This window comes from Eublepharis macularius, chromosome 10, assembly GCF_028583425.1.
Source record: "Eublepharis macularius isolate TG4126 chromosome 10, MPM_Emac_v1.0, whole genome shotgun sequence".
Taxonomy (NCBI): domain Eukaryota; kingdom Metazoa; phylum Chordata; class Lepidosauria; order Squamata; family Eublepharidae; genus Eublepharis; species Eublepharis macularius.
Window position 1 is genome coordinate 16,616,576 of NC_072799.1, and position 10,517 is coordinate 16,627,092.

Consider the following 10,517-nt stretch of genomic DNA (forward strand, 5'->3'; position numbering starts at 1 on the left):
GAAGAGCTGTTGCCAGTCAGAGTAGGAAACACTCACCTAGAGAGACCTACGATCAGACTTCGAATAAGGCAGCTTCGTGGGTTCATTATCAAGAGTTCTGGCTCAACAGCAGAGCACCTCCAGTTACAAAAGATCCCACAACAGGAAAGAGTTCAGTAGCACCTTTAAGACTAACTCACTTTACTGTAGCATAAGCTTTCGAGAACCACAGCTCTCTTCATCAGATGCATCTGATGAAGAGAACTGTGGCTCTTGAAAGCTTATGCTACAGTAAAGTGGGTTAGTCTTAAAGGTGCTACTGGACTGTTTTCTATTTTGCTACTACAGACTAACACGGCTAACTCCTCTGGACAAAAGATCCCACAGTAGGTGAGGCACAAGACGGAGATCCTGGACAGCTGCTGCCCATCGGACAAAACTGACCGAAAGAAACTTGACTCAGTATGAAGTGGCTGCCTGTGGGCGGGACTCCATTTCCTCACTACCATCTGGACTGCATGACCGGTGGAGTGATTAGGGCCATGATCTTATGCACGCCACTATATACCTGGGCCCCAAGGCTTCCTTGCTGGTAATCACAGATCTTACCAGGGGCAGATGCTCAGGGACATTGAGAAGCGCCGATTGCTTCCCGACTTCATTGCGGAGTTAGGCAGAGCCAAGTCTGCCCGCAGCTTCATTTCCAGCCCGCCTTGCCCCTGCTTGTGACGTCACAATGCCTTCGTGATCGAATAATGGCAGAGGCGGGCGCTTGGCGCCACCAGGCCAATGAGGGCAGCCGGGGCGAATGGCTTTGAAGCCTCGGGAGACAGACCCAGGCCAGCGGACGAGGAAATCCCGTTTCCTGGCGCCGCGTCCGCGGTCCTCGTCCGGCTCCCAATTCCAACGGCTCGGCTGTGCACACAAGGAGTTAAGTGGGTGGAGCCGCACAGAGAAAGAAACCAGCCAGGGAGAAAGAGGCGGAGGCGGATCGCTCGCTCTCCCTGCCGCCAGCCAGCTGCCAGGGCTGTCCCCCGCCCTTGCCCCGTCGATGCTGGGGGAGCCCCAGTGCCCAGCTGGTAGAGGTCCCGGGGCGCTTCGGCCGGTGGCGGGAGCAGCATGGAGGGCCTGCTGTCCGTCATCCTGGGGCTGCTGAGCCTCTGGTTCACCCTGGCCTTCCTAATGATCGTCCTGCCTTCGATCTTCGGCTTGTCCTTGGGGATCTCGGAGCTGTACATCAAAATCCTGGTGAAGACGTTAGAGGTGAGCCGAAGGAGCGGACAGCTGTCCGAGCCCGTGCGCCAAGGAAACCTTTTGTGCCCAGAAAGAGGGCGGAGGATTGGGGGCTTCTCCTAACCCTAGGGTTGCCAACTCCAGGAGACTTAGGGCTGAAGCCTGGACTGGGCAGGTTTGGGGAAGGAAAACCCTTAGTAGGATTAAATGCCGTAGAGTCCACCCTCCGTCGCAGCCATTTTCTCCAGGGGAACTGATCTGTGTTGTCTGGAGCTCAGTTGTGATTCTGGGGAATCTCCAGGCCCCACCTGGAGGTTGGCAACATCCCCTAACCCCTCCCTAGGTCATGGTGCGGCCATTAAAAGTATGCTTAGCATTAGCCGACTGCTTTCCTGTAATTTTTTTTATCACCGTTAAAAAACAACAAACCAAACCTGACCTTTCTCGCATGAATCAGCGATCTAATCCCCGGAGAAGGACGGAGAGTCTTTCTTTCCTCGCACCCTTTGCCATTCCTTCAATGGGGCATTTGGAGAGAAAGCGAGAGAGGCCCGGGAAAGGTTGGGAAGCGAACAATGGCAGTTTTCTAGGCATCTCCCCCCACCACTACCCCTGAAATCCAAGAACCAGCCTTGCTTCTGAGTACAGCTATGCAATTGGTTGCAGTGCCTGTCATTCACTCCCCCCCACCCATATTAACGTTCCCTTGGTGTCAGCCGGTGAAATGACCAAATAAGACTGCAGAAACAGAAGTCTGTGGTTGTTTTTTTGGGGGGGGATTATATGGGTCTTTTAAAAGCAACCTCGAATTCATCTCCCTCTACTCTGTTCTGTGGTCAAGAATAAAGGGAAGGATGTTAAATGGAACCCGAGACCGAGATACACCTTTCTAAATCCACTGAAATCCAATGGGTTTAGTTTCAGGTGGGTAGTCCTGTTGGTCTGCAGTATAATAGCAGGATTTCAGTCCAGTGGCACCTTTAGAGACCGACAGAATTCCACAGGACTCCATTCCGATCGGTGTAATTCTCTTGAGGACTGTGCTGTTAGTTATTGAGGTTTTATAGTGCATTTACTGTTTTGTTTAAACTCCACCTTTGATCTCAGTTGGGACCCAAATTGGCTTATGTCTTCCTCCTCTCATCCAGTTTATCCTCCAGACAACCCTGTGAGGTAGGTTAGGCTGAGAGTTTGTGACTGGCTTGGTTACTGAGCAAGCTTCCACAGAGCAGGATTCGAACCTGAGTCTTCCACTTCCTAGTCTGACACTCTACCCACTTCACCATGCTACCTCTCTAATTACTGTGATGCTAGCCTTGCTTAAATACTTGTAGATGACTGATTTGATGGGATATAAATCAACATGAAGAGTCCTTATTCTTTACAATTTTAGAGGGATAGGGTGTGTTTCAGTGCTATCCTTTGTATAGCTGCTCTGGTTGAAGCGTATCGATTTCAGTGAGTTTGGATTGGAATAAGTCTGCATAGAATTGTGTGGTGCACATCCTCAGGGCAAGTCTGTAGTGGAATAAACAGCAGTAAGTCTTGGTGGATTCTGGTTTATGACTATATGCCACAAAAAATATGTTAGTTTTTTAAGTTGCTACAAGATTCCTTGGTGTAAAGAGTAAAATGGTGCAGTGCATCAGCCTCCCCACCCCAATCTCTGGAGCTCAGTTCAGTGCAATGCATTTCTTTATTTACTTCTTTGAAATCCTGCCTTTCTGTCCAGTGGGGACCCAAGCAGCTTACTTTTTTCTCCTCTATTCTATCCTCACAACAATCCTGCAAGGTAGCTTTGGTTGAGAGTGTGCCACTGGCCCAAGGTTACTTGGCAAGCTTCCATGGTAGGGTGAGGATTCGAATCTGTCCAGCTCTCTAGCCACCACACTGTACGCACTGTCTGGCAAACTGGCTTTGCTTGTTTTCTAATCACTGCCTGTAGGTTTTGTGCTTCTTCTCTCTCCCAATCTCAGTCTCTGCAATGAAGGCCGGAGTGCTTGTCAAAGGGAAGAATGTCAAAAATGATGTTGGCTTGCAAAGTGGGGACTTAATAAATGCAGAGAAAGAAAATGGACTCATTTCAGTAAAGCAAACAGAGTTGTAATTGACCATGGGGGGAAATATGATGATGTCCAAGACTGCTACAAATGAAAGATGGTCTGGATTAGGGGATTGCATTGGGAGTGGTGAAGCTCCCAACTCAAAGGTCAGCTATATATTCAAAGTTCCTGTAATGAGTTTATTCTCCTCCCCCCCTCAGAGTGACATGTATTCAAACACAGAATAGTATTTATGTTTGCAGAAGAGGGAGTGGCTATTTCTAATGATTCTCCCCTCCCATTTTGAAACCTGTGTTTCAAACAAAATTTCAGGCATCAAAGGGGGAAGGTTCCTCTCTATAAAGTCTGTAGATGGTTGGATACATGGCTGTATGTCTTTTCTTATACCCCCTGGAACCCCATCTGCCTTCCACTAAACATTATTTCTTATTTCCACAGTGTATATAAAAAGTGTTTTAACATTACGTGATGCTACGATTTTATAATTACAATCTAACTTGTCGTTTCAGATTTGGCAAGAATGTTAGATATCTTTAAAGAAGCGTCAAGGCGCTAAGTCCGAGAAAGAGTTACATGTTGTTTTTCCATCTCCTTTAGGCAAGGTGGATGTGCTTTTTCATAGCCTATGGGGGCGGGGAATAGATTTGTAAATTTCCTTTACCGATTTCTTTTTAATTAAAAAGAATCTCAAGGAAACTACCTTGAGGTACACATCCAGCCAATGCTACCGAAACAAAACAGTTGCTTCTTTATTTAAATATAATTAAGAATGCATATTTCAGAGTAGAGAGAAGGCAACAATTGACATAATGCTTTTCTCAGCCCCTCCCCTGCATCTGGGAGATGGAGTGAGCGTTGTCCTGCTTTACAGGGTTTCTGATTGGATTGCTCCGATAAGGTATGTGAAGTGCTACACCTTAAGATTCCATATAAATATAATGATGCTCGTGAGCTGGAGAGTGAAGCTAATAAGGGTGAACACATGTGTTATGAGTCTCACCTTTACAGAACAGGTAATTACAAGCCTTATGATTGAAGGATAAATAGAAATCTAGATTATTTCGAGGTAATGATTGCAGAGGCATAGAGCTATTCGTCTGTTGCAGTAAATAAACAAAACCAGAAGTCTGGTGATATCTTGAAGACTAACAAAGCTGTGATTTAGCTTAAGCTTCTACTTCCTTAGATGATATGTCTAGATCTTTATTATGTAGTCATTTTATTAAGGTGCATTGAGGGGGGAGAAAAATAGGGTGAAGGGGCCCTGAAACACAGAAGTCCAGGGTGAAATGCAATTAAGTGACGTTCAAATCTAATTGAGAAAAATACATAGACCATGCACTAGTTATGTTGAACTAGTTAACACTTGTTTTGAGCAGGTTTGCTGAGATAGTTGGTGCCTGACTAGAGATGTAAAATTTCTAGAAATTTTGAAGCCACAGGAAAAAGTCCCCCCCCTCCCATTTTTGTAGAGGAGAATTGAAATGTTGGGAAAACATAAAATATGTAGTACTTACCCATTTACTTGTAAACGTATTTCACTGATGTAACAACATAAAATGTGTCATTTATAACTTCATTAGCGTATCAAATTGTATTATTTGGCATATTTATGGAATTATGGAAGTTAGGGTTATTGTACACATAGGAATTAGCGTTATCTAATTCTGTAGATTATTTTATATAATTTTTTTCCTATGACACATTTTGAGTAAAACTTTGCCTTAAACAGTTCACATGCCAAAGGGGGGAAATATATTCTTTTTTTTCCAGTTCTCCCCTAGTTTCCCAGTTTTTCCTTTGGAAAAATAGAAAAGTCTTCAAATTTTTCATAGTATACATTTTCCCGAGTGAGAAAAACCTTGGTTAACAAGCATTTCATCCATTCCAGAATAGGAAATACTTCAAAGGAGAATTGTTTTTAGTGCTTCCCAATATTTTCCAATTCTCTCCACCTAAATCCTAATTCTTTGTTCATCCCTACAGTGGGAAACTAGTGTGAAACCCCAATTCAGCAACTGCACACTGGAAACTCTCTTTGAAAGTCTTTGGTTGACAAATTTGTGACCTTCAGGTTAGAAGCAGTGTCCTGAGAGACAGAAATGCTTCTTCACCCTTGCCCTGATTTCTAAATATTGTGATTTCTAATGTCAGAGGTCCATCCTTTTATTCTTTTACATCAGAACTGGTCTGTTTGTCCTATGTAGAGAGCAGAGGGGCATTGTTGACACTTTATGGCAGCTATCCCATTGGAGGATGTGTGAGTGGATGAGTCCAAGTCGCTGATCTTGGGTCTTGAGTGTACGGTTTCCTCCTGACTTGAGCAGTCATTTTATGATGGGGAAATAATGGGATGGTACAATCTAGCTGTCTGCAACCACTTTCAAACCCATATACACTATGAGCAGAACCACAAGTGACAAAAGGCACAGGTTGGACACTTGTCAGCTTCCCTCAAGTTTTGATGGGAAATGTAGGCAGCTTGGCGGAATGTTGGACAAGTGACAGTTGAAAAGTCCATTGGACAGCAGCTGGAAAGCGAAGTTGCGAGACCAGGACGCCTACATTTCCCATGAAAACTTGAGGGAAGCTGACAAGTGTCCAATCTGTGCCTTTTGTCACTTGTGGTTCTGCTCTATATGCCAACCATTTCCAAGCTGATTGAACCCACCATGTGTGGAATGTCAGCAGTCTCTATAGCGCTTGAAATGGGATCCCTCCATCCATGCAAGGTTGAATTGGTATCTTCTTCAACCGTTCTACTTACGTTTCATCACAGGACATGTAGTTATGGGATCCAAGTTTATTTTGGGCTTGCACCTGGCTATTAATAAATCTTGTGAGTGTGAAACAAAAGCGAATGGGGACAGAGCTGCTTGGAAGGGGACTCCAGGAGGAGGACGCTACCAGTAGGCTGGAGGTGGTTTTGAAAAGAACTGTCTTGTGTTCTCTCGTGACTTCCTTGAGACTATCCAGAATAACTAAATGCTGCAGTATCTCTTCTTGGAAGCACATTCTAATTTCACAGTGCTAGAAGGGAGAATGGCCAGTGCATAAGACCAACTTTTCAATTCATGGCATTTCACTGGTACATCAAAGAACTGATTTTATTACTGTAGATGGTACACAGTGGCAGGGCAAAGGGTGATGCCAGTTGGCTTTGATCTACATCATCTGCAGAACATCTGAACAGCCTTCAAGAGGCAATCTTGCAAAGCCCACTCTAAAGTAGTCAGGAGCCCTGTTCAGTTGTTATAGTGAGGGCATTGCTTCCTCCATGTATGTGCGAACATCTATTTGTATGAAAAAGCCAATGATTTTTACAAATGAAACGGGGGACCAGCCCCTGGACAAATGTAGAGATTAAATCTCATGTTTCGCTATACATAGTTGAATGTAACATGAGAATTACTCATTGCGTAAATAAAGAAAAGTCAGATGTACATTGTCTATGGATTGGGTGTGTTCACTGTAACTTGTGAACAGGGCTGTTGTTAAAACAGGGTGTTACCCAAAGTCTGTGCCATGAGAGTTGGGTGGCACAAAGTACTCTGTGCTGTTGCTTGGTTTCTCCTCCCCTGGATGTAGTCGTGGGCCCAGGAGTATCTGAAGGTCATGTACTGAAGGCTGAGAACTCAAACATGCTTAAAGGAGGGGGCTTTCTTTGGAGAAAACACATTTAAGATCCAGATGTAACCAGTTAAGCATGTTCAGATTCTGTTGATGGTGGACTGAGCCTGGGCAAACTCATGGATCTCCCTGCCTAGCTTTCCTCACTGTTGCCAGGATCAAACTGGATTACCTGGTGCAAGCTTCCCAGAACTCCTTGGTGGAAGCCAGAGGCAGTTTGTGTAGCGGCTCATGGGGCAGTCCTAAGCAAAATTGCATCCCTTCTCAGTCCACTTATGTCAATGGACTTAGAAAGGTCTAAATCTGCTTAGGATCATTGTGTTACTGGAAAACTTCTAGCTGTTGCTGCTGAGCACAGCTTAATGAAGAGAAGGCTCTGATTTCCTACCCAGAGGGTATTGGCTCTTGAACAGACAGCCGTGTCTAGCATGGATACACATGCACTCTGATGCCACTGCTGTCTGATGCCCTTTGGTTAAGGTTCCCGGGTCTTTCTCCTCCCCATCCATCAGTGCTCAGGGGCGGCAGAAGTTCTCCAGTCAGCTGCTGCTTAAGCCACCCCGAGTGGAAGGACTCAGCAGTTACTGGCTGCATTCTTTCCCCAAACAGAACTGCAGTGCAACAACTGGGAACGCTGTGGGGGCTGGATTATTATATAAAGAGGGAGTAGAACAGGAGACCCCCTGCGAGCAGAGTCCCCTTATAGGTTGCCAAGAAAAGGTAGATGTCACCAGGCCCTGATATGCTGGACATACAATTGTGTGTTATGTGCTGTCAAGTCACTTCCAACTTATGGCGACCCCACGAATGAAAGATATCCAAAATGCCCTGTCATTAACAGCCTTGCAAACTGGTGGATGTGGCTTCCTTTATTGAGTCAAGCCATCTCATTTGGGGTCTTCCTCGTTTCCTACTGCCTTCCACTTTTCCCAGCATTATTGTCTTTTCCAGTGAGTCCTGTCTTCTCATGATGAGACTGATAGCCTCAATCTCATCATTTTAGCTTCTAGGGAGAATTCAGGCTTGATTTGATCTAGAACCAGGGTTTTTTTTTCTGGGAAAAGAGGTGGCGGAACTCTCAAGAGGGAAATGAGGAAGAAACACCCGGGATTCTTTGAAATCATATTATTTTCACGCACTATTGCCGAGTATTTTCAAGAGGTGCCAGAACTCCGTTTCCCCGTGTTCCGCCTGAAAAAAAACCCTGTCTAGAACCCACTTATTTCTCTTTTTGGCCATCCATGGGACCGTCCAGCACCACATTTCAAATGAATCAGCTTTCTTCCTGTCAGCTTTTCCCGTGTCCAACTCTTGTCAGCTTCCCTCAGTGTCCAACTCTCACTTCCATACGGTCTCTGATAGCCAGTCTCTGTGCTATTGTAACTGCCTAGATGTAGACAAGGAGGCAGATGTCCTAGAGCTCCACCTTGTTGTGGGCTAATCACATCACAACTGATTTTTCTTGGTTTCTGTCATTGTCTCTCCCAGCTATTCCTCTCTCTGGGCTGGCCCCACATATGAAATCGGCGAATCTCTTTCTTGTTCTATAACCTTTTGCAGTGAAGTTGCTCCCAGAACTACTAACAATTGCCTAATTATTGTTTTTTTGTGTGACTGGTGGTGGAAGCAGATCCCTGTTTTGTAGCAAGGATAATTGAAGTCTTCCTGTATTGCTGTGCCCTTTCCAAGCTTCATTTGCCTGGCTGTAGAAGGCAACCTTTGATTGGGGGAGCTGTGGCTTTATATACACCAGTGGAGAGCTGTCAATTTTCTCCTTCCATCTACAACCTGCGGGGTAGGGAGAGGTAGAGTAAGATTGCAAGCCCCGTCTACTGAACTGTGGCATGTAGACTGCTCATCCCAACCATTATTTCCTTCTCGTAGCTCCAGTTGGTCTACTTCTCTGAAGCTGGATGGTTGACTTCTGCATCCTTGGGGCTGCTACAGATATCGGGACAAAGCAGTTGGCTCCATTGTGGGTAGTCTAGCTGGCTGTGTAACTGTGTTGACATCACTTAGTACAGGTGTGGTGCACGTGCTTCCTGAAATGAGGCTTTTTGTTTTGATCGTCAGGTGGAGGGATTGAAGGATGAACCTGCTTCTTGGAAGATCTCAGAAGATCTGAGATGTGCGTTAAATTCTTTGTTTCCTTATTGAGATATAGTCATGAGCTGACTCGAACACCAGGCTGTGAGCCATCTCTCTCCCTAAAAAAAAGAACAACTTGGAACAACAATAAAACAATTCATGATCAATCCATTAAGTACACTAACAGCAGTTAAAATCACCAATAAAATCACTAGTTAAAAGAGCGACACAGTAAGTAGTTGAAAGAGGAAGAAAGCCTCTCACCAAATACATGGGAAAAAATATCCTTGTCTGGGATCTAAAACTCAAAAATGAAAGCTTCAGGTAAGCTGGTACAGGAAGATGGGACGCCACCAGGGTTGATAAAAGGCAATGATATTTTTGAAAAATCAAAAAAAATCTGATTTTTTAATTGAAATTGAATTTTTTTAATAAAATGTTTTTTGAGGAAAAATCTATCTAAAGAGAGTTTTCTGTTTAAGATAATTATAGTCCAACGGTTATCATCATGAAATAAGGATTAGTTTTTAATTATGTAGCACGAGGCTGTATATTCATGCAGTGTTTAAATTTTTTGGTAAACGAATTCCATGAATCCATTTACAATGTCATGCTCTTCCAGAGGTTTCTGTAAGATTATGGGGCAGTTTTTCTATCTAGAAGATATTCTCACAGATGCTTGGTTTTACAGTTCTCAAAACTGAATTTGTTTCTGTAGCGATCACTTCTCTTCACACCAAAAAGGTTATAAAATAAACATACACAGTTGAGGAAAAAACCTTAATCCCATGGTTCCTGTGCAAATCTTTGAACACAGAACCAACCCCTTATAAGAGCTAAGTTTCAAAAAACTCAATGAGTAGAAGATTGTTGGGAGTAGAATAGATCTGCATAAGAAGTTAAGTGTGAGGAGTCTTTATGTAGAAAACCATGATTTAAATCTAGTCTGACTAGTGATTTAAATCGTGATTTAAATCGATTCGAGTTTCAAATCCATCCTGGGTACCCAGGGCTTTTTTTCTGGGAAAAGAGGTGGTGGAACTCAGTGGGTTGCCCTCGGAGAAAATGGTCACATGGCTGATGGCCCCGCCCCCTGATCTCCAGGCAGAGGGGAGTTGAGATTGCCCTCAACTCCCCTCTGTCTGGAGATCAGGGGGCGGGGCCACCAGCCATGTGACCATTTTCAAGAGGTTCCGGAACTCCGTTCCCCCGTGTTCCTGCTGAAAAAAAGCCCTGTGGGTACCACAGATGGGGTAGCACAGCCACAAAGGCCCAGTTGATACTTGTAGCAGGCAAAATAAATCCTCTGTTGAAAACCTTTTTTTTTTTTTAATTTTTTTTATTGGATTAGATGTCATTAAATTATACATTACAATCAGTTTCCTTTAATTTTTCCAATTCTAACCCCCTCCCTTCCCCCCCTTTTGTTGACTTCCAACAGTTTTCCAACCCCTTGTCCCTTTTCCCTTACTCATTTCAAATTTATTCTATCTATCAAACATAAACTTTCACTTTCTTCTAAGC

The 10,517-nt window shown here is 44.3% G+C and overlaps 1 protein-coding gene across 1 annotated transcript in view; it reads left to right on the forward strand.

Moving 5' to 3' along the window:
• The first annotated feature begins 857 nt into the window (after nucleotides 1-857).
• Nucleotides 858-10,517, forward strand: part of LOC129337053 (glycerol-3-phosphate acyltransferase 3-like) — a 57,674-nt gene continuing 48,014 nt past the window's right edge. The window contains exon 1 of the mRNA XM_054990521.1: nucleotides 858-1,242. Coding sequence (XP_054846496.1) covers nucleotides 1,099-1,242 — 144 coding nt within the window. The 5' untranslated portion in view covers nucleotides 858-1,098. The remainder of the gene's footprint in view (nucleotides 1,243-10,517) is intronic.